General features: G+C 43.5%; 1 protein-coding gene and 2 long non-coding RNA genes across 3 annotated transcripts in view; 1 reads left to right on the top strand and 2 right to left on the bottom strand.

The window, feature by feature from the left end:
* The window catches only part of PTCHD1 (patched domain containing 1), a 107666-nt gene extending 91651 nt beyond the window's left edge, over nt 1-16015 (bottom strand). Inside the window, exon 1 of the mRNA XM_083612269.1 lies at nt 12586-16015. Coding sequence (XP_083468395.1) covers nt 12586-13014 — 429 coding nt within the window. The 5' untranslated portion in view covers nt 13015-16015. The remainder of the gene's footprint in view (nt 1-12585) is intronic.
* Nucleotides 14902-20238, top strand: LOC310762047. The gene is made up of 3 exons (XR_014547828.1): nt 14902-14930; nt 16725-16766; nt 19944-20238. It is a non-coding gene; the product is annotated as an uncharacterized lncRNA (long non-coding RNA).
* LOC310762041 lies at nt 18313-23696 on the bottom strand. The gene is made up of 2 exons (XR_014547822.1): nt 23339-23696; nt 18313-19574 (listed from the first exon to the last, which is right to left on the bottom strand). It is a non-coding gene; the product is annotated as an uncharacterized lncRNA (long non-coding RNA).
* Nucleotides 23697-24538: the final 842 nt, after the last annotated feature.

Genomic DNA, 24538 nt, shown 5'->3' with positions numbered 1-24538 from the left:
GTTTGAATGTATTTTTAATCTTTTGTTGGAAGCCGGCCAGGATGGCTGGGAAAACCCAGCCAGATGGGTGGGATATAATCATTATTATTATTAACAACAACAATGATAATAATAACTGTTTGTTTATGAAAAGGCTTTAGAAATGTCATAACACCAGATGAATTCACGCCAGTTCGCCTGGTAGACCAGATAAAGTTGATCAGCTTGTAACAATTGTGCTCCTACCAACAGGTTTTGACGCATCTCCCCACCTTCCACTTCCACCTCTACTTCTCTAACTCCATCACAATGCATTTGACAGATGTCCTGGCCAGCAAATCAAATAGTGTTTCATTAGTCTACTTTGCCCTGCCCCACCGTGCTCCAGGACAGCCTTCCTCAACATGGGGTCCTTCAGATATTGTGGGACTGAAGCATTCATCATCCTTAACCATTGGTAAAGCCAGATGGGACTGATGGAAGTTGTAGTCTAAAGCATCCACAGGTCACCAGGTTGGAGGATACCCCAGGAGCACGATCCACCTTTTTAAAAAGTGTCACATGCACATACATTGAATATAGTTGTATACTCTTCTCCCCCCCCCCCCGCTTTAAAGCACATAATTTTTAACAAACATGAAAAGTTGCTTTGGGGAGTAAGGAAATATGGCTTGGTGTAAATAGCAAAGTAAATAGACAACTGGACCAGTTTCTCTCGGACTCTGCTTGGAAGAGAAGACTCTGTCCCTAGTTGTTTTTATTATTTTGCTGATGGCTCGGTCCTTCTCCAGGCTCTGCTATAGGGTGCTTATTTGAAAGAACACAGCAAAGGCTAAAGACAAATAGGGAACAGTGGGGAGTCTGCAGATAAAAAGGGGGGAAGAACATCATTTTGATTCTCCCCAGTCCCATTAACAAGATCCTTCAAAACATAAAAGGGAAACGATCTGATTGCATTCACAAATGTCAAAGCACAATACACAAAGGTACAATATGCTTAAAAAAAAAAATCCAAACAAAACACAAAGAGTATTGAAGTCTATGCTGTTCCTTTTAAGTAAACAAATCGCATGCATTTGCTCCGATGGGAGGTCAGGAGCATCCCTTTGCACAGTTACATAATCCCTGAAATCCTGTAAACCTGGTTGTACAATGTGGTGCTAAGATCAAATCTATGGCCGAAAAATAAAAGAAATAAAATTAACCCACCAAGTAAAACAACAGCAACACCCCCAAACCCTGATGAGGCTAAGCTGTCTAACACAAAAAGAGGTTTCTGTAGCTGAATCTGAAAGTTCATCAGCAAAACCTGAGCCCAAAGCAGATTTCAACTAATCCACTCCTGACTCAGAACAACAGAAAACACTCCCACTGGTTTTCATGGGAGCTGGGTGCTCACTACCTCAGTCGCTCTTCTCTGTATCCTGAAACCATTCCCCCCCCCCACCTGTTGGCTCAAAGGAAACACAAGCATTTAAAAAATAAAGATGCACACCCATAGTGAGGAGATGATCTACGGCCATGGGAAAGCACTCTAAACATGCTTCATAGAACTGCTTCACATACAACCAGAGGACTGGCGTCAGGGGCTGGCACTGCTGGGCACTTGCTGAGGCCCACACTTGTGCTGACCCCCGGAGTCCCCTGCCCCTGCTTTTGCTCTGCTTTTGCCAACCACACACCCTGCTTTGGTCCTCTGGCCCGGGAGGAGAAACAGGAATGAGCAACAGGAACAAAAGCTGCCACAGCCAGCTGATTTGTCTGCCTTTTTCCTCTGCAAGCGGAGGAAAAGCAACCAGATAATTGTAATGCAGAGGGGAGGGGCCCAAGGAACCCCCCCCAAAAAAACCCAACAACAACCTGGAGCCGACACATCACCACAGGAATTGAGTTTGCAATTGATAATAAATGACATAGCTATATCTTGGTAGGCATTCCAAAATTAGCCTTCATCTGGAATTAAGGACATTGGGATTACTTGGTTTATATAAAACTAATCCCAAACGGGACAGTAGTGAAGTAGATATTTTCTGCGTTTCATACAACAGCCTGCCCATCCTCAACCCTGCAGTGTGTGTCTGTCCTCGACCGCTTCAAAAACATTTCAATTTGATTTTTCTCTCTCTTTTGCTTCTGTTTTCAGAACATTGTACGTGGTGTTTTGTTTGGAAATATGGTACATTGTTACTCTAAACTATGCTGTGTCACTAGACATGTGGCAATAAATAGCTCGCCATATAAAATTAGCGTGATGGATATATTTTGTTCCAGCAGAGTGAGTAATCTGACAAAAATAGAGAAACGTTGCCGATATGACAGCCTGACACTTGTGACACTACCGCGGAACTATAAATTCTGTCCTCTGTTGTTTACAGATTGACTTTGAGGCCAAGGACAAAGAGCAACCTGTGGTTAGAAGAACGAGGGAGGGTGCTGCACGTAGGTAGGGTTAAAAACTCTTTTGGCAAGGAGGCATTTTTCTTTACGAAGCCACACACCCCTGGAGCCATGTCATTATACAAGAGTTGTTGCAGGAGAACCTCAGGGTCTCTCATTAAAGAGAAAAATTATCTCCTCGGAGCTTTGATGGGGGAGAAATGTTGCAAATGTCAGTGGCAGGCATCCCAGAAGACAAATCTTAAGAGGCTGTTTCAAAAACAAAATCTATTTTGGGGATTCTGCCCTAGTGAGTTCGTCAGCACCTGAGTTCAAGGAGGTCACTTAGGCTAGTGACTTCCTCCTGGCTTTCAGGAGCCTCATTGGTGGCTGGCAAAGTACGGAGAACGTATTAAAGGGGGGTTATTTAGCTTCTTTCTGTGAGGGAGCTGGAACAGTGGAGCCCAAGGGAGGGGGAAAAACACTGATGATGCTAATAGTGACTTAGCACAAATCTTATTACGTACAACAGGGACCAGCAATAAGAAATGCAGCATAACCCCGCCCTTTGGAATTCAGGTCTCTGCAAATTGTGCTTGTAGTTTGTTTAGGTTTGGATGTGTTTCTAGTTCCAGGAGGAGGGGGAAGAAAAAAAGGACCCTTTATTCCATCCTACCTCTCTGAGGCAATCCCCTGCTGTGCTATATCATGCTAGAGGACTCGGATTTGGGGCAGTCTGCCAGCCTGGGAATCTCAGCATTTATAGCTGTATAGAGAAATGGTAATTTTGAGACTGGGAAAGGGAAAAAGGCTTTCTTTATTCTTCTTGAAACATCTCTGCTTGCTACAGAGAAAGGATGGTGGTTTTTTTATACATATAAAAAAGTCACAGCTTGCATCTCTTATTATCAGCGGTTAGGGGGTTAAGCAGGGCAATTCCCTGTTCTCTCCCCCCCATCCAGTTTCTCCACTCCCAAATCTGTTACCTCAACATTCCTTAGAGGGTCACAGGGCCTTGTCAGGCTTTTTTTTTTAATTTTTAAGGGGCATCTTTTCTTTTTAATTGCAAACTCAATTACCGTCACACTTAGAGAGTCCCCAGTACTTTGTTTTGGTTGGGGCTGTTTCACTTCCAACTTAATAGGCACTCAGCCACTCAAGTTCACTGCCAGAATTAGTGATGGATATACAATACGTTGCGAATATTCAAAATCAGATTAAAGTTAACATTTACACGCTAATACTGACAAGCACAGATGACTTTGTTGAATGCCTGAAACCTTGCAGATACACCGGTAAGTGTTGACCACCCCCTAAATATGATTGTTGCCATACAGCTGAGAACTGTAAAAACATACCTATTTTTGGCGATCTACAACATTCATATGGGATTCTCAGTACTCTTATATGTGTGTTGATATTTATCATATTTTGGACATTCCTTCAAGCATATATACAATTGCCTGGCATGGTGAGCTTATTAAATTTCTATCCCACCCTTCCTCCTAAAGGAGCCCAGGGTAGCAAACACCAAAGTGCTAAAACAATACAGTTTTTAAAAATTCTAAACATAGGCATGCAACTGGGTAGATCCATTTACTCTGATGGATCAACCTCCACTTTAAATTTCTATGTTTATGTATGGTTGCTAGCTTTAGCATTTATGTATGTTTTAAAGTTAGTTGTAAGTAGCCTAGAGCTTCCCTGCAATTTGCTAACAAATTGAATATGTAATGATAACAGAATCCCTGCCATCTCCAAAAAAGGCTGGTGAATACTGCCAGCTAGAAACCAATACTGAGCTAGATGGAATAATACTCCAAATCTGCATGTTCTACAGAGGAGCCAACTTCTGAAGAAGATAGTGGGGCCCAGACATGATGTCCTGACATCATGTGTGTGGTGTTGTGAGAAGCCAGGGGACGGACCTCTGAACACTGAGGGGGCCCAGCCCCCTCAAAAAATACATTGGGGAGAAGTGAAAGTGCTTTGGCCCCTAGGAGCTGGAGCCTATGATGTTCTACATACTATCGGTTTCCCCTGCATGATTCATAGCATATAGGGCAATCACTACATGATGCTCATATGCAGTGCAATGCAATTTATTTATGTCAATTGAGTGTGAAAGAAGCATCACTATCCTAAACACATTTATAGGACTGCAAGGGTGGGTTGACACAGCCGTCTGGGTGAGTCAGAAACTTATCCCTTTGTTAATGGTGCTCCACCATCTGATGATTGTCTCACCATATCTATCCTATGGTTTCTGAGGCTAAAATATTTATACATTACTGAAAAGGCAGGAAAACACTTGCCACTAGTTGCCATCCAATTCAATATCACTCAGATTTTATATTTACAGGGTGATCCATTTGCACCATAACTGGGCTTTCTTTGTGATTTACCATTTCCACATCTGGATAGGATGAGGGGCATTTTGTGCCCCAGCAGTTCTATTTTACAGCAAAGAGAAAAAAGGAAACCTTCTACTTCAAGGACAGGCTATATCTTTTCAGCTGTCCATCTAGTACTTAAATATGGACTACAGTTATCCAGAAATGTTGACCATACTTCCATGGTGAAAATGCCATGAGATAAGGTCTCATTTCTCACCAAAAGCTGTTTTAATGAAACCAGTGGCCCATATATAATTCTTTCTTACAAAAAAGATGCTTTGCATTAACCATGTCCTTTGTCATGAAGTTCTGAGATGTTTATGGCTCATTTCCACAATGATATTGCACTTAATGCCTTAGCTTGGGGAATCAGATTTTTCATTGAAACAAAAAATAATTTTCTAGCATTCTTGATTTCAAGACAAAGCATGACAAGAGCAGAAACATTATGTTTCACACCTGATCCTTCAGGAAGGTGTTTAACTCCATTCAGAACAAAGTATTCACTGACTCCCAATATAAATTAGGGCTCCCACCCTCAATATCTCTGTCTCATCTCAATTGATCTTCAGTGAACCCAGTCCGCTGTAGTCCATTGCCTGATCTGTCAGTGGCATCAGGCACCTATTTAGGGCCTTAACACCTGACTTGGTTCTGCTGAAAAGAAGAAAAAGAGCTTGGTCATCATTATATTGATGATACCCTTTCCCAAATCTCAGTGCAACCTGTTCAATCTCATGATTTTCTACACTTGATCTTAGGCAAAAGGCCAAGAAGATATTCCACTCTCATGATTTCTAACTCTAGCGTGATTTCTAGGGAATGATACATGATTTCAGAATGTCAAGAGTTGATAAAATCTACACTGGGAGTTGCAAAGCCAGCTCATGAGACAGGATACTGAAAGGATTCCATCAACATTGATTTTATTTTAGCATGGTATAAGGTATGGATAATATTTCCTTTTGCATTTATAGGGTATTTTACATATGTATATAGCAGGGGTTGTCTTCTGGAAAAAAATACCATAGCTTATTTACATATTTTTTCACTTAAGCAGGTAATCATAGCTAATTGCCTAGGTTCAGTGCCAGGCCAAGAAATTTTGCTGTCTGAAGCAAAGGGCAAGATGGTACCATCCCCCATTCCACATATAGAAGCTGAGTGGACTGGCAGCTGAAATAGAGTTCAATTCTGCTATAATGGGACAGCATCCTCCACAATACTCAAGGGCAGTAGCAGGTTAGCTTAGGAGTGCATAACAGTCTGTGTGGTGCGCTTATCTGCTTTATCCTCCAGAAGGGAGGACTGCTTTATCCTCCAGAAGAGGAGGTGGGTGGAGGCAAGCTCCAGAGGGCTGCCTCACTTTGCCTAATGGTGGTGCCAGCTCAGCCTAGGATAGCACTTGGAGTGGGGAAGCACAGCTCCTGCATCAGATGCAAGAGATTTTCCCAGTTATGTCATGGTGCACATATTCCTGCTGCCCATTAGGACCTGGGCAGAATTTATGGAAAGTCATAAAGGTAGGTGTGTAAACCAGGGCGAGCCCGTGGGTGTTATGTGTATGCGAAGCATTGAACGATTTCTGTCAGCATGGTAGCTGTTCAGTTGCAAACCGGTTTTCCAGCTGGGACATCACTGCAGTTACTAAACCATAATGAAGCTTCCTGAAACATAGGAATATAGCAGGCTATATTATACTGCTGGCCAGTGATGGCACCAGAAAAAGGTTTTTTTGGAGGGAGGGCGGCACAGATGGGGCAAAGTATATTTCATGATGGGCAAGTTATGTCACGTATGTTAGCATCTCTGAAAGAAAAATAACAGTAGATGCTAATCAGAGTCCAGCAATGGGGGGTAAAAGCTCTTTTCTTGTGAGGGCGTGTGCCTTGCTGCCCCTGCCCGGTACCACCCATACTGGTGGTCCATCTAGTTCGAGTCTATGCTAATTGGCAACAGCTCACCTGGGTTTCAGAGAGGTAACATTCCTGGAGATGCCAAAGATTGAACCTGAGACATTCTGAATGCAAAGCAGATGCTTTGCCATTGATCTGCAGCCCTTCCCTTTATTTGGCTTCATGTCTGAATTGACAACCATTATTTATATACGTGTAGGGAGGCTGTTGCACCAGGAGATGAGAGCACTGAGCAAAACAGAACATTAAAGCAGATAAGCCATTCTGGTTTGGTGTGATGCCTAAATAGGAGAGCAGGTGCAGAGGTCATCTGGTCACAGGCGTCCCCTACTATGGTGGGATGTATTGTATTTCTGTTTAGCAGATTTCCAATTTTGCATTGCTACATACAAATTGTCATATGGAGATCTGTGTCCTCTTTTTGGCAATGTATATGTGACCACCCTAAAGTACATCTAAGGTACTGGGGGAAAGTTTGCTGAATGGAGATGAATGGTATGTGTGCAAGTTTGTTTGTTTTTTTTAATTTTTTTGTCATCGAATTATATATTTTAATGTCATGTAATATAACCCCAGATCAACCCCAGTCCTCTCTCTCTCTCCTTTTTACATTACAACTTTCTGTATGTACTGTACGCATTTCTTTCTGGTATGTTTAGCCATCTTAGATTAAGATTAGGATTAAGATTAGTAGCACAATTATATGAGCTAGAACTGGAATGGAACTCGCTAGGTCAGTTTGCCATATCACCCTGTACTGAACTGAAGTGGAACCAAATAATTAAAAAAAGGACTTCGTAATGGGTCCTGAACCAAAAATGTATAATGGTTTGCCTCCCAATTCTGACAGGACAGGTGAATGCGTTTTTCATGAAAAGCTGGAATATAGTGCCATTATATCCAATTGAGCTCAAAACCAGTTTTGTAGCATCCTGTTGAAATGTATGCATTTAGAAACTATTTTAAAGTTTTAATCTGTTACTTACTGTTTAAAATATTTTAGCTGATTTATGGATTATTTGGTTTAAAAGGAGATAATTTAAATATGTGAAAACCTCAACAAAGGTGCTTTTTAAAATAAAGAAGTCAAAGGAAATGTGTGGTACTAGTGGAAGTAAGGGAAGCTTTTAATTGTCAGAAGAAAAGGCCACATTTAATAGTTTGTTCTTCACAACCTTTCAATATCAGCCCTAGCTCTTTGAGGTAGATATATAGGCCCTGTGATTTGCCTTCCAAGCTAGATTGTAGGAGAGATGCCTCTATAAGATCTGGCAAGCCAATGGGCCATATTCATGTAGGGATTTTGTGCAAGCATAATTCCCCTGCTTTTTGTGTGCTTCAGGCTATTTTCGAATGTCAAATACCAAATGTTTCTTACTCTTATTGGGAGAAACTCATGTAGTGTGCAAGTGTGACTTCACCATCTTTTACATTATAAACCTACATGAAAGAAATTACCTTCCCATATGTAGACTTCAATCTTGGCTCCTTGCCCTTCATGAATTGTACTAGCCTCCAGTCAAGCAAGAAATCACCCTAATCCTAAACAGATACTCCCACTAGACGCTCAGAAGACTAAATGATGCAATAGTCACCTGTCCCAGCAGAAAATGACTGGTTAATAAGTGTCTTGTTGATCTGCATCAAAGATGGGAGCCCAACAAATGCAGCAGCTGAAGCCAGCATGACCAATATTCAGTGATGATGCAAATTGCAGTTCAACAACATCTGGAGGGTCCTGGGCTCCCTAGCCCTGCTCTAGATACACTACGGCAGCTTTGCTAAGCATTTTCAGGATTGTCAATGAGGACTGTCAATGAGAAACACTGGTATACAGCTAAGGTTTAATCTGCCTCTTTTGGTCCCCTTAGATAACTTCACTGTTTTTTTGTCATTATCCAGAATATCTCTTTAGGCTAAGATAAAGGCACTAATTTTCTAGGTGCCCTGAAATAAAACAAACATTTTAGGCTGCAATTCTATACATACTTATCTAGGAATAAGTTTCACTGAACTCAATGGGACTCATGAATGAGTAGAAACATACAGGTCTCGCTTTCCTGTTTTCATTTTATCAGCTTTCAGTGCCACTAAATATTTGACAAAAGTCTAGTGCCTTTGGGAAATTACTATACCCAAGTCCAGGGAGTTTCTTTTTTTTATGTTAAGACAGTATCAGCTTAAGCTGCAATCCTAAACAAACTTACTAAGGAGTAAACTCCACTGAACATGGTGGGACATAAACAGGATTGTGTTTTCTCATTTAAAATCCCCTCTCAGTTAGTAGATGACTTCTGTCAGGGACGAGGGAACTTGCTAGATTTGGGAAAGAACACTGGTGTCTTTCCTCATCATTTTGCCTGTCAAAAAATAGAAACCAGTTGCAAAGCAGTAGCTGTTAACAGCAGCCCAAATATACTTGCAAGTGGAAGTCTGGAGCTTGGCTCTATGGTTATATTGAAATTTTAAAACAGACATGGTTAACCAAAGTGGGGGAAAATAAATACACTGCAATCCTATTTTATTTTATCTTTTAGCAGCGAATGAGGAGTTTGTTTAGAAATCCTGGTTAAAAAGAAAGGCAGAAATCAGCAGTGTCCAAACTGGGTCTGAGATATAAAGAGCATCTTCATTTCAGAGTTGCTAATATGAGCAAGCAATTCAGAGAGTGTGGCATGCTAAAATTTACTTGTCAGTGGAGAATGAGCTGCAGATGTAACACTACGATCTGAGGTCCATCTTAAGCTAGGAGAGCCTTCAGTTGCTGATAAGAACATGGGAAGAGCCTGCTGGATTAGGCCAATAGCCCATCTAGTCCAGCATCCTGTTCTCACAGTGGCCGACCAGATGCCTGTGGGAAGCCAGCAAGCAGGATTTGAGCACAAAAACCCTCTCCCCCTCCTGTGGCTTCCAGAAACTGGTATTCAGAAGCATTGCTGCCTTCAAGTGTAATGGCAGAGCAGAGCTGTCATGGCTGGTAGCCTTTGATAGCCCTCTCCTCCATGATATAATCTCGCTGATCTTGGTTTGATCTCCATGGATTCCCCCCCCTTTCTCTTCTAAGGGTGACTCATTATTGTAAAAATAGCCCTGCCCTTATGTCCCAAGACCATTAGCCACCCACAGGAAACAGTGCTCAAATCAAACAATCAACAGCCTCTCAACTCCTGGATACTCATATTGATAGACACAACTGCTTTGTATCAAAACATTATTAATTCTCCATCTAGTACTTAGGAGCAAACATAAGAAGCTGCCTTATACTAAGTTAGATCTCAGGTCCATGTAGATCAGTATTGACCGGCAGTGGTTCTCCAGAATGTCCTTCTTAGCCCCACCTGGAATCTTCTGCATGAGAAGCAGTTGTTCCACCCTGACCCTTCCTCATATTGCTTATAGAAGTAGGGATGACTTTTCCAAACATGAGATCTTCCTAAAATGGCGAGATAATAATTTTGATTGATGGGTTGCACCAGTAGTGCCATGGCCATCTTTCAGAGAAAAAAGGAGAAAGGAAAATAGGGGGACAGAACGTTTCTAGACAGACAGAAGACATAGATTGAAGAAAGACAAAACAATACGTTCAATAATCTTATAGCCATTAGCTCCCGGTCATACTTTTGCCTATTAGGTAGTCAATGAAACATCTAATAAAACTGCCAAAACATTTGCAAAGCTAAGCAGGGTCCAGCATGGTTTAAAACTGGATGGGAGACTGCGTGTTGAGATTCCTGCATTGCAGGGGGCTGGACTAGATGAACCTCGGAGTCCCTTCCAATTCTACAGTTCTTAATTTAGCTACAAGGTGGAACATTATGGGAACCAGATGTCGTGCAGTGAGACCCAATGTACGTTTGCTTTAAAGCAAATCCCATTGTAGCCAATGGGTCTTACTCCCTACAAAGTAGGTCTAGGATTACAGCTTAAGTTCCTATAATCCTCTACTTGTTACCTCCTTTTGCTGCTCAACAATTCAATGCCACATGACCACAACATGTCAAGAATTTCGTGTCCTGTCTCTCATTGCTTAAACCCAACTTCCCAGGATCCTTCAAGGGCTCAACCACACATTCACCTGAACATGGCACCAGTCCCAAAGAGAAGCGGTTAAAACAGAGGTCATTGCACAATGTATAGATGGCAACTATTCAATAACAGAGAACATTTGGCATGCCTAATGATTTCTAGCTAACTGCAAAAGTCCATGGTGTCAAAAGTGACTGTGGTGTGTGGTTTACCACCATCTCATTAAATGAACAATAAACATTCAGTGGCCAAAGTCTGATTATAAATTAGATTGAACCGAACACTGATATAATTATCAATCTTTCTGACATAACTATCAGTTCTAAGTTGCACTGGTAGATAATGTTGTGCATAAAAGGGTTTTGGAAAAGATTCAGAGTCATTTGTGTCTCTTTTCTAGAGCTAGCAAACCAGGAGAACATCTATGCTAATCCTATGCCTACTTATAACAGAATGTATCTCAGGGAGAATAAAGGAATAGGGATTGACATCCCTATCTATGGTTTCCTTATTTGCCAGGAAATTTTCTATGGGAAGACACAAACTACATCACCTTTTTGATATTTCTGGGCCAGTATATCAATATTCAAATACGAATAATTAAATGTGAGATAAATGCTGGTATTACTGATTCTATTCTATCATGGAATGCTTAGCATATGGTTTGGTGGAACTTGCAAGACTACCTCTATGAATATGCATTTTCTCAGTTGAGGAGAGAGACTCTAAAGGTCAAAACATTTAAGATTACTTTGCAGTGTCTTCTGAAGACCTGTCAACATTTTTTTTTGTTTCCAGAAAATCACTGTCTGGCAATTCCCAAAAGAGGCAAGGGAAACATGCAGTGCAGTTGTTTAATGCTGAAAAGCATGTACAGGGCTAGTCATAGCCACACCTCTAAAACAATTCTCCATGTTTCAGAAATTTGTTTTCCTCCCCTTCATCATATTGTTCTTTCCACTCACCTGCAGCTCTTTCTCACGTTTTTATTCTAAGCCTGTACTCAAAATGATTGGAGTATATATTGTAATACAGACACGGAAATTATTCCTGACAAATTACGACAGACTACTGAAATAGGTGGGACCGCTTATTCCCAGGAAGGTAAAACCTAATGAAATAACATGCATTATACTACATAGCAAACATCTATAGAGTGACGCCATTTAAACAATATACCCTTTCCTTTGATTTTGAAACTGTGTGTGAAAATAGCATGTGGAATGCCATAAAAGAAATAGATTTCAAACAAAACAACACCTGGCTTTGACAAACTTGCAAGAGCTGTTACAATACTAAGGTTGTGCTTTTTTTATTTTTATTTGTTCTATAGGAATTAAGTCCAGAGCAGCCCACAACCCGTCGACTTTTACAAATCCCCTTAAATCAATTTTGAAGTTTAGGTTCAACTGCAGATCAGCAAAACTAACTGCCATTGCCTCAACTTGCACAATAGAAACAAGAGAGGGGGGAAAGAGGTGGTGGTGGGGACAATCCGTGTATAATACAGGCAGAATGTTTTTAAAGTGTCATTCCTTCATTCACAAAATCTTCCACACACACCCCACCACCTCCTCCTCCTCCTCCTCACCACCTCCCAAGATGAGAGGAAATCTCTACTCTGTTCTGCAACCAGGAGTCAACCCAACTGTTGCAGAACTGTGACTTGGCAGCTGCATTCTCAGGGCAAGGAACAGTTACCCAGAGAGACACAGCCGCGTAGATAAATATATGATGCAGACACATCTGTTCACATTTAGAAGCAAATCTACCACGATTCAAGGAGTGGGGGTGCAGGAGAGAGGGGCGATTCATCTCTGCCTCTCTCCCCTCCACTACACACACACACACACACACACACACACACACAGACACTCTCGCTCGGGCATTACCTTTAAGATCAGCTCGGTGTGGTGTTGGTCCAGCATGTTCGCCTTCACGAAGGAGGTGATGATGACCCTCCCGTACCTGCCCGGGGTATGCAGGTCGGAGTAGAGCCGGTGCTTGGACCGATTGACGGGGAAGAGGCTGTTGACCAGGTTCCTCTCGATCTTGGCCAGGCTGTGCTTGGGCGCCAGCAGGTGCTCGACGCTCTCTTCGATCTGGTACCTGCTGAAGCTGGCGCCCAGCAAGATGGAGATGAGGACGGGCGCGGAGGCGAAGAAGACCGGGTGGCTGGCGATGAAGTGGCCGAGTCTGGCGAAAGACGTTCTCAGCCCCCTGTGCAAGACCTGCCGCAACATCCTAGTGCAGAAGCAGCGCAGGAGGGCGAGGCGCGCGCGACGGGATCGGAGGCTCTGCCAGAGCCCAGACAAAACCATCGGGGAGCCCAGGCAGGCGGCGGCAGCTGCCCCTCCGGGCGGAAAGGGGCAGGCAACTCTGCCTCTCGCTCCCCGCCAGCCTCTCCGCGCACGGCGGGCGCTAGAGCTGCTCGCCTCGGTCCAGGAGGCTGCCGAGGGGAGTTTCCCGGCGCCTCATTGTCTGACTTTAAACAGCAACAAAGACTCTCCAGGGAAAAGGGCAACGGCGCCGAGGAAGCAACACCCAGAAGGGGGTGGGGGGGTGGGGGGAGGAAGGAGACCCAGATCGGATGGGTGGCAACACCTCTTTGTTTCTCTGGAGGGTGGTTGCGCTTTCTGCCCAGCCAAGTGGGTGGGTGCCTCTTTTTTTGGAGGGGATGTTTTTGTTTGTTGGTCCAGGAGAGGGGTGTGTGTGTGTGTAGATCGAAGTGGGGGTTTGACACACTTGCTGACTAATCTCAGTGGAGCTCCAGCTCCCCGGCTTGAAGAGAGATGGTGGGGGGCAGGGATGGGGGAGGGAGATCTCTATATTAAAAATAATAATAAAAATTTCGCACGCAGAAGCCCTCGACACCTGATCCTTTGGGGGGTGTTGCGATTTGTTGTTGCTGCTGCTGCTGCTCCTGCTCGGTTGTAGATCCACAGGAGATCGTGGGGCTCCGGGTGATTACACACCTGCAGAACTGAATGAATGGGTTTCCTCCCCCACCCGCGTCTCTAAACGATGACAGGAAAGAGACTCGCCTCTTCCTCAGTCCAAAAGCCCCAGGGGGAGAAACTCGTCGTTTCAAAGCACACGCTGCTGCTGGTGCCGCCACTTGCGAGCGAGTTCAGGGGCAGTTTCCTCCGCGGCTTTTTCATGACAGTTGTTGAGCTTGAACAAATGACTAGCCAATGCCCAGGTGGCTCGGAGCAGGCGGCTAGGCGAAGCAGCGCTTCCTCGCCCCCATCTTCGCTGGCTCTCTCAGGCGACTCAAGGATCCGAGGGCTTGCATGAAACACAACCCAGATGGGAGGGTTTTCTTTCAATAATAATACTAATTTAAAAGAACCTTTATAGGTAACTTCGCTGGAAGTCTCGATCGCCGACTGCGAATCACCAGGGACGAATCCTCCTCCTCATCTTAAGACACAGGGAGGTGGGTGGCTCCCTGCCTCCTTCTTCGTGCCTGCCTCGGGGTTTTCTGCTCCGAGGACTGGATCCCCCACTTGATTTTTGTTTTGCTTTGTTGGCGACCCGAGGCTACTTCAGGTCAGATCCATGTCGGCGCCGCCGGCTTGTGCCGCCCGAGCGAAAGAGCTGCCCAGCCGCCTCAGGGAACGAGGGGAGCCGGGCGCGGAGCTGGGAGCGACGTGGCGCATGGCAAAGTTTCGCGGCTCACCTCTGGAGGAGTCCCCGAAGAAGCGCGCTCGGCAGAGGGCTGCTCCCCGCCGGGGCGAACGGCTCCCTCATGGCTTCGCGACCCGGATCAGCGCAGAGATACAGTTTTGTGTATTTCATTGGTGTCAAGCTGCCGCCTCTTCTCTCTTTGTCAGCGCATAGCGAAGGGATTCGCCGCTTCCCGGTGCCAGGAGCCACCGACGTCTGGGCAATTCCTCCAGCTCCCTCTTCGCTGGCGTCCCCGCTCCCCTCTCTCTGGCTCCTTTTCCCTCTCGCCGACTCTGCCTGCCTCTTTCTCTCTCTCTCTCTCTCTCCGCGCGTTGCTGCTTCGACGCTCTTCTCTGTGCGAGAGCAGAAACTGCCCAGTCTCCAGCCTAAATGGGCATGTGCGAGTGCTGCGCACATGCCCATTAAGAACGTGAAGCCGCCGCGAAGCCGGTGCCCTTAACCCTTTGCCCGGAGCTTGTCTCAGACTCCCCCTCTCCTTCGAAGGGGGCGCGACGAGGCGGGCGGGTTCGTGGGGTCGAGGAGCGCGGGCGCGGGCGCGCGCGCCTGGGTAGGTGGTCGGAAGGAGCAACTCAGCCCTCTGGAATCCCGCCAAGGAAAAGGAAATCGTGGGGTCACTGGGATGAGTGGAAATGCTCCAAAGCAAGGGGGGGCGAGAAGCGGTGGCGAAAGGGCAGCTCTGCCAGGACAGGATGTGGGGGAAAGGCCGTCGAGTTTCAATGAAAGCCGGTTCTCCCCACAGGAGCATAGGGAGTTGCCTTATAGACCAAGCAAGGCCATTGGTCCATCTCGCTTAGGGCTGACTGCACTGACTGGCAGCAGCGCTCCAGGGATTCACATTCACATTCCCAGTCCAATCTAGATGCAGCTGGGATTGAAATGGGGTACTGGGCTTAACCCCAGATATTGAATCTTGTGTCCAATTTCAGCTTAAAGGGAACCCTTAGCAATATGCCTTTGGTGGGCTCTGGGTTGGCCCACTCCTCCCCACCAAGAGAAAGGAGTTGGCTCTTATATATTTCTAAAACATTTCCACCCTACCTCCCAGTGGCACTTTGCTCAGAGTGTAAATTTGCTGTCATCCAGCTGTGCCCATTGTTCTTTCTCTGGGTAGGTAGCAGTTAGGATTGGGCCCAAATACTAGGATTGGGAGAAGTCGGATGTGCAAGTGGGCAGATGCAGCTGTTCATTCAAAGTCCTCCCTCTGAGCAGTGGGGTTTGGGCCTAGCATGTCTAGCAGTGGTCATCACTGCTTCTGTCCACTCTACCTGCTCACTCACTGGGCTCAGGTCTCCTTGGCAAAGAGTGAATGAGCAAGCAGATTCTCCTCAGAAAGAGGTTCAGCAGAAGCCGTGGCAGCCACTCCTTGTAATGACTGCTCTCTTAGGTCTTCCAGCCTTTTCTACATTGAGAGAAAGGGACAGTGAACGTGGGTGTGATCTGAGCAGCAGGCCTACTCAGCTGTGGCCCTTTCCCAAATTCTTACCGTGGCACAAGTGAGAAGAATAAGAGGTGGCACCTTCTGGCACAAGCAGCCAACTCTCCCTGCTTGGATTCCTGCACTCCTCCCCTCTGTGTCCTGGGCATACCCTACCTGTTGCACCTCTGAGAGTCAGAGATCAGGTGAGCGACCAGAAACAACCACTTTTATGGACACCTGAGCACCAGCTACCTTGCAACACTTTGTCATCCGACTGAGAGACGGAGGTGTGGCTATTGCTGTGCATGGCACAGAGGTGGGAAGGAACAAACAGAGAACAGGCTTTCCCTACACAATGGTGCCTAGACTTCTCAGGTGCTGCTGCATCTCCTGAGTGATTGGGGCCTTCACAACTGCCTGATACTTCTAAGCTTTGATGCATCAGCTAAACCCCACTAGCATCAGTGATTCCTCTCAGTATGTAGTTCTGCCCTTTTGTACCTGGTACTTGTTGAACTTCTGGGTTCTATTAAAAGAAATAGAGTATATCCTGCAAGCCTAAAGTCTGCTCATACTTGACATATAACTTAGGAAAGGAGGCCAGATAACATACAATATTTCTGGCTTAGCTTCACTTCTTTCATGTTTTCTATTATGGCAATTTCTACATGGCAATACTGGGATTTAGTTGCCCCTTTCCTGTTCTTTGCTTGCTGTTATTGTTATTGTTGTTGTCGTTTAGTCATTTAGTCGTGTCCGACTCTTCGTGACCCCATTGCTGTTATTAGTGAACAACTAGAAAAAATAAAGCCTTTGTTCAAGCTGTCTTGTTGATCTAGTGGAGCATGACCAAACGTGCAGGTACATTTTGTCTTATCATTTTATCAATTTCAGCAAATACTAAATTCCACAATTGTCTTATAGGGAACAGGATCACCACATGTGTAGAAGTGTTCCAGTCTTGGGGTATGTCATCCAATATTTATTGGACTATATCTGTATTTGTGTGTGTGTGTGTGTGTGTGTGTGTGTACACACTTTCTGTGGGCTAATATGTCAAATAAGGTTTAATCTTAAAATTAAGCTCTTGTATCTTAGGTACAATCTTAAATATACTTAATAGGGAGTAAATCCCACAGAATTCAATTATTGTACTCTGAGAACATAATGGATTTCATTAGTAAAGTAATTTTTAAATAGGCTCCAAGGCTTTATAGGATTGCTTTTTTTTGTTACTTAAGGAAATATAAAGACTTTTGTATGGAAGATCTTTCAAAGTAATTAGATATTTTAGAGGTTTCTGTTAATTTCAGATATATCTCCAGATTGCTTGCTTGCAAATGATGGATGTAGTTGGTAGCTCTAGTTACCAGTCAGTAAGCTCAAAGAGCATGATATAAGAATTGAAGATGAATTTGAAAAAGTTAACTAGCAGAATTATCAGTATTCAAATAACTGATGAGAAATAGATTGATTTAGATTTGATAAATATAAGATAAGGCTAAGTAAGAAAATTAACTTGAAATTCAGAAGTATGAAAATTGCACAGAAAATAGCAATGGAGATTTCAGTTTAATATACATACAAATAAAATAGGAATATACTAATATATGATAATTATAATATTTGTAAGATGCTTTCATTGAAGACAGCCTATGTGACACTAGAGTGCCACTGTCTCATATGTAGAATCTAACTTGTAGCACACATTTAAAAAAAATAAAGAAATAAAATAAGATTAGCTATCTTTCTCTATTTCTTCCACTAGCCTAGTCTTCACCAACCTGGTGCCCTTCTAGATGTTTTGGACTACAGTTCCTATGACACACAGCTAGCAAAGTGCTGACTGGGGCTGATGGGTATTGTAGTTCATAACATCTGGAAGGTATCAGGTTGGCAAAGGTGGCATTAGGTCTTTTCTTAGGATGCGTAATCATTTTTTTTACTATAGCACCAGACTTTGGAACAGTCCCATGAGAGGTGTACCAGACCCTTTTCTTCTTACTTTTTGACAGGCAGCAAAAAAATTTTTATTCCAGTAGAACCTGCAGGTATGTTGCTCTTAATGAAAATTTGACTGCATTTCTACATTTGCAGGTTTTTGGTTTTTTTTAACATTTGATATAATTTTATTCTTGTTTTATTGTTAATTTGTACCTTTCTGAATTGTAAGCCCCCTTATTCTTAATAAAAGTGGAAGTATCAGTATCAAAAGTATCAGTATCATAAATGAATACATTTCATGAAAACAGTCAAGTGCCTGTTACTTTTACATTCTCCCCTTTCCCCAAGTTAATCTGTTTTGCTTGTCTCAGGGAAACATTTTGTGTACCAATGATACTATATAAGTAAACTTTGACGGTTTCCGTTACAAATTTCACACTCCTTAGTTTGTCTAATAATAATTTGGATCCAAAGGTTTCATTCTTCTGACGGATGAAAGTCTTTGTGTTGGAGGAAGGAAACTTTTGGACCTGACACGCGATGGAGAATGAAGAGAAATTCAGTTCGGTTCACATTGTAACATGAACCTACTTTATTTAAACTTCAAGAAACAATACATGCCCCTCAATACAGCTGTCCTTGAAAATCTGCAGTTCTCCAAATTTTGTAATGCAGTTCTCCGACCTAAACAAGTTACAAAAATGTGTATATTAAGAGAAAATTGTGCATATTAGTGGAAACAGAGCACAGTGAATGCTGTGTGTGTGTGTGTGTGTGTGTGTGTGTGTGTGTGTGTGTTGGTACATTCTAACTTCACACATTGATACTGGCAAGCCTTACTCTCTGCAGATATGTCTGATGGCCAAGTAAAGAGGCCATACACATGTACTCACATATGGTTGTGGAGCGCATGACCAGCAGAATATGTGTTTCAGGGAACATGTGGAATGAACTTGCCCATTACCCAATCTGTTCGTGCATAAACTAAGATGAGATCAGCACACCATCAAAAACCCAATGTTTAAGTTATAAGTATTGACTCTTATAAACAAACACAGCATCATTACGAATCATAGGGAAGGAATTTGGTCCATTTTAGAGGGCTGACCCATGTGTTCTGTGGAATCATTTGAAGAAAAAATACAAAAGCCCAAAGAAGCATGATTGATAACGCTGACCGAAATCCAGTTTCTGTACGGTTTCCTGAACCATCACATGACCACCTCTGTGTGTGCTGAATGACAACCTGGGTGTGCTGAAGTGGTTGTGTGAATGTATTATTAGCATGATTGGGCTCCAACCCCTTTATTGTACTTCACTTTTATCATCTCTGGGAAAGGCAAAGTGTGCTAATGTAATCACATCTTAAGTGTTGCATGCTTCAGAGGCTGACTCCAAAGAATATTATATCAGCAAAGCGCTAGAACGTATGAAACACGTATAGCTAACCGTGGTTGTTCGAAATGTGATGGAAGACACGGCAGAAAGCATTTGCTCTGCTGCGTGTTTACTTGGAAATAAGTCCCATTGAGTTCAATGGGTGATGCGCCTTAAGAAAGCATATAGAGATTTGAATTCCGCGGGGCCTATAATAAGGAAAGATTACTTCACTAAGGATATATGACAAGAAGGAGAATAGGATGTTGGGGGTGGGGAGACAGGAGAGAGAATAATAGAAAATAAAGAAAACAAAGCTTTTATGGAGACAGGTAAGGGAGGAAAAATGGAGAGACGGCAGCAGGTCTGTTCCATAATTGTTCCTATGGACATGGTGGATCCATCTGTCATTCCTTCCCCAGGGTTCTTCCAACAATACGACACTGAGAGCCACTGTTGTAAACAAATGAAACCATTATTATTACCAAGTACGCTAACATAGATTTGTCTCAGCAAATTAAAGCGCAACATATTGCATGTCAGATCCAGTGCCCATTAAAGCCATTCACAAAATATCCAGTGATTTGAGTGGCACAGCTTTTGCTCCGGTATGGAAAAAAAAATTGTTTCCTCATTAGACGATTCTTTGCACCTATTGAACAGAGGTCTAATAGCCAATCAGTTTCTCAATTGCCAGGTTCTGATGTTCAGCGTTAGATAACCTCAGTGTATCAATTTTCATAATTAATTCATAGTTAATTCTCATTACCACTGTATCAATATGCTAATTCCTCTCAATAAATTTCCAATTAACATTCACAGGCTTGGATGCTAATGAGCAAGATGTGGAAAGATGCAGTCACAGAAGTCAAGGGTATATGTCTTTGTTTTCCTTTTCAGAAATGCAAGTGGCAGGATCATTGTCTTAGAATGCGTTTAGCATTTGTCACTCTATACAGTTTATGGGTTAAATTAATATTGTGCTTAAATAAAAATGACACGTTGCTGAATATGCAGCTGTTAATTAACATAGTGCATATGACTAGGTTTGAGGGTAATTGCTCTGTTTTTAGGAACAAAAACAATTGCTCCAGTTGTCGTTCCAATGAATTCAAGAAACTAAGGTTTTGGCTAGCAGTTAACGGGAGGTCAGATTAGTAGTCCATCTAGCCTAGGGGTCAGCAACCTTTTTCAGCCAGGGGCTGGTCCACCGTCCCTCAGACCATGTGGTGGGCCGGATTATATTTTTTTTTTTTGGGGGGGGGAGAATGAACGAATTCCTATGCCCCACAAATAACCCAGAGGTGTATTTTAAATAAAAGCACACATTCTATTCATGTAAAAACACACTGATTCCCGGACTGTCCGCGGGCCGGATTTAGAAGGCAATTGGGCCGCATCCGGCCCCTGGACCTTAGGTTGCCTACCCCTGATCTAGCCCACAGTTTCCCAAACTTGGGTCTCCAGCTGTTTTTGGACTACAACTCCCATCATTCCTAGCTAGCAGGACCAGTAGTCCCAAAACAGCTAGAGACCCAAGTTTGGGAAACCCTGATGTAGCCCAATATTGTCTGCTCTGCTGGCAGCAGCTCTCTGGGTTCTGAAGCAAAGGTCTTTACCATCATCTGCTGTTTGTGCCAGACAGACAGTAGAACTTGAACCCGAGACCTCTGTGGCATGCAAAGCATGTGCTCTATCACTCAGCCACGATCTGTCCTCCTAACACATTCCTATGTACAAACAGAGTTCAGAAGCATCCAGCTAGCATAAGGCTGTCATAGAGGATAAGGCTATCAATGATGGTCATGATGGCTATCTTCTACCTCTGCTGTTGGAGGGAGTTTGCCTCTGAATACCAACTGCTGCAAATCACAAGCGACGGACTTTGGTATAGTGGTACCTCGGGTTAAGAACTTAATTCGTTCTGGAGGTCCGTTCTTAACCTGAAACTGTTCTTAACCTGAGGTACCACTTTAGCTAATGGGGCCTCCTGCTGCCACCGCACTGCCACTGCACAATTTTTGTTCTCATCCTGGGGCAAAGTTCTTAACCCGATAACTTAACCCGAGGTACTATTTCTGCGTATGTGGAGTCTGTAACCTGTAGCGTCTGTAACCCGAGGTACCACTGTAATCTATTGTTATATGACACCCTATGCAAGACCAAAAGTTGGTGCCCCCAAATGTATCTTCTCAATTATGGATCTTCTCAAGTTTGCAACTCCTCGGCTCAGCACACTGTTTGGGAAATCCACCCGCACCATCCTAAATCCAGTGCTGCTTCAGTGTGAACCCTTGTATTAAGATGAGGATAGCATGTATACGGGACGCGGGTGGCGCTGTGGGTTAAACCACAGAGCCTAGGACTTGCTGATCAGAAGGTCGGCAGTTCAAATCCCCACGACGGGGTGAGCTCCCGTTGCTTGGTCCCTGCTCCTGCCAACCTAGCAGCTTGAAAGCAAGTCAAAGTGCAAGTAGATAAATAGGTACCGCTCCGGCGGGAAGGTAAACGGCGTTTCCGTGAGCTGCTCTGGTTCACCAGAAGCGGCTTAGTCATGCTGGCCACATGACCCAGAAGCTGTATGCCAGCTCCCTCGGCCAATAAAGCAAGATGAGTGCCGCAACCCCAGAGTCGGTCACGAGTGGACCTAATGGTTAGGGGTCCCTTTACCTTTACCTTTTTAGCATGTATACAAAAAGAATCATAGAAAGAGACTTGTTTGTCTTCATTGTGCTTAGCATGTTGCCCGCAAGGAAGCAAAACTCCTGTGTGGATAATTCTACAGGATTCCTTCTTTGCCCATGTCTAGGTATGCACACAGCAGGCCAATGGATCTGCCCTTCTTTTTCTGCATGTGGTGGGATCTTGTAGGAGGCTTACAGGTGTTTGATGCATGGCGCTTGCCAACTGCACAGGCAAGAGACTCGGTGCCTGAGGGAGAAAAATCTAGTTCCTTCCTTTGTGAACTAGTCTTATGAGGCGGGCTAGGGAAAGAAAATATATGAGGGAAAATCTACTTTACATTTTGCAACAAAATAGCTAGCCTGTTCATGGTTTATCTGTGGGGTCTTGAGTCCTATAAGTAACCTGGGGATGTAATAGCAGTAACAGGAAACAGAAAGTGTCATTAATATGAACTTTCTCAAACTTGGTTCCATTGTGTCAGTGTTACTTCTTGTTACCTGTCAAATCTTGTCCCTGCCAGGTCCTTCATATAGCAAGTAGCAGATACCAAGAAAGGTACTCAGATTTGGAGAATATATTTAAATTTAACTGATTTAATAAATTACTTAAAAGCAAGATGGTTAATAAACAGAAAGTCTTTAAATAGCTATGGAGTTTTTAACTTCCAGAAAGGAAAAAAAAGATTCCTATTACTTATTCATTGTATTGCTTAGCAGATGCACACAATGTTTTACAAAACACATAATGACATCTCCTGCTCCTAGAGACCTTACAAACCTAATTAAGAACATGCAGAGATGGCAGTGCAGTGAGATGAGGGGAATGGGAAGAAGAAGTCTGACAATATGAAACGTGGTAAAGGGTGGAAAGCAAGCAGTAAATAATGCAAAATACGGGAAGCTGAAATGATTTTGCCACAAGTGAAGCATCACCACATGTTATTTAATTTATATTATTTCATTTCTAGACTGTTCCTCAACCAAGTCTTCTGGGTGATTTAAAATGATCAATAAGATACAGAAATGCAATCCAATCTTATTAAAACTATCACAGTGCAAATAACAAAAAACCTAGAAAGCAGCATAAAAGCAGCACAAGATCAGCAGAAAAACAGACTAGCAAGATCAATATTAAAAACCAGTAAGGGAGAAAAGCAATTAGTGGTCATATCTTAATTGCACTAAAAACATATAATTAAAAGGCCTGGGAAAATAAAAAGGTCTTCCCTTGGTGTTGAAAAGACAGGAATCCAGGCATGTGAGTTGAATTGCTTATAAGGCCTTCTTATGTTACTTTTTCCCTTATGGGAATGGCTTGAGTGACATAGCTCTTGGTGTTTTTTATATTAATTAATTAATTGATTTTATTTATTTATACATTGCCTTTCATCCAAAGATCACAAGGCAGTTTACAGTATAAAAACACAAAATACAGAACATAACAACAGCAGCAACAAAATACCCCACCCCCCATAGTATTAGGAGAAGTAACACAATAAGGAAGTGTAGATACGTAAGTGTGGTGATGCATACCTTGAAGAGAATAATGTTACGGCTGGGCTGTGCAAAAATGGCCTCTTGAAAATGTCCCTTATTTGTGGGCAGAGAAACTGAGGGGACCATTTTGCTGAAGAACAATTTATTCATCAGTTTCTTGAGGGTGGGGCTCACCAGCAGCAGCATTAGTAGCACAACCTCTTTCATTTCCTCTCCTCCCCCGCCCCAAGTTTTATTTCATTTTTCTGCTACATGCAGCAGCAACAGCAGCAACTCTGGGGGCAGCTTGGCCACCATTTTGCAATGTGCCAGATATAGCATTGTTCTAGGGGAGAAACTGGCAGGACAAAATGGCAGCTGCCACAAAAAGTGATGGAAAATATTTGGAGAAATTTCTGCAAAGTACCTTTATTTTTCTGGGGGTGATGAGCAAAAGAAAAACTTCACAATTTTTCTCAGAAAAAAAAGCCGCCTAAGAAATTTTGGTTCAGCTCTAGTTAAGGAAGTTGAATACTTTTGAGAACTCAGGACTGTTGAGAAGTTTTTTGGACATTGAAATTCCCCTGTCTCTTCAACTCTGCCATCAGGATTGCTAAGAGATCAGAGAAAAGGTTAGACTGTACAATGCAGCAGCCTGCAGAAAATACACAATGTCTGCCTTTTTTCTGTTGCTGACTAGAAAGCATTGTCTGCTCGGACAAAACGCCTATGACTACCTTCCATTTTGTAATCTTGGCACACATTCAAGTAGGGCCAGGCACTCCAGTTGATAAACCTTTTTGTGGATATTAGGCCGGTTGGTAGGGCCAGATTTCTACTTTATCGCAATTGAAAAACTGGTTTGAGCTTTAGGGACGATGAGGAATGGTGGGAGGCTCCCGCTGGAGAACCGCCTAGGAAAGCCTCAGAAGAGGAAGGCTTGTAACCAGGGGACTGGCGTGGGACACAGAAGTCAGGTCAGAGATTGAAGGGCAAGCAGTATGGCTGGATGCCAAACAAGCAACAGGCTTGAATGAGAGGAAGAAGAGAAGCTGTGGGGGGTGAAGCTGTAACAGATTCACAGGAGCCTGCCAGTTCTGCTGTGTTCAGCTCCCCTTTCCACTTGTTTCCAAGGGCTGAGAGATTTTTGCACGTAGCAGAACAAAAAGCACAGATAGTGCAGCCCTCACCCTGCCCCGGTGGAGTTTAAGATTGCAGGGAAAACAGCCGGATGGAGAGGAAACTTAGAGGGAAGTG

This window comes from Podarcis filfolensis, assembly GCF_964270895.1.
Source record: "Podarcis filfolensis genome assembly, chromosome: 4".
In the NCBI taxonomy this organism is placed as follows: domain Eukaryota; kingdom Metazoa; phylum Chordata; class Lepidosauria; order Squamata; family Lacertidae; genus Podarcis; species Podarcis filfolensis.
The sequence above is the reverse complement of the archived record's forward strand: the minus strand, read 5'-3'. Positions and strand labels throughout refer to the sequence as shown.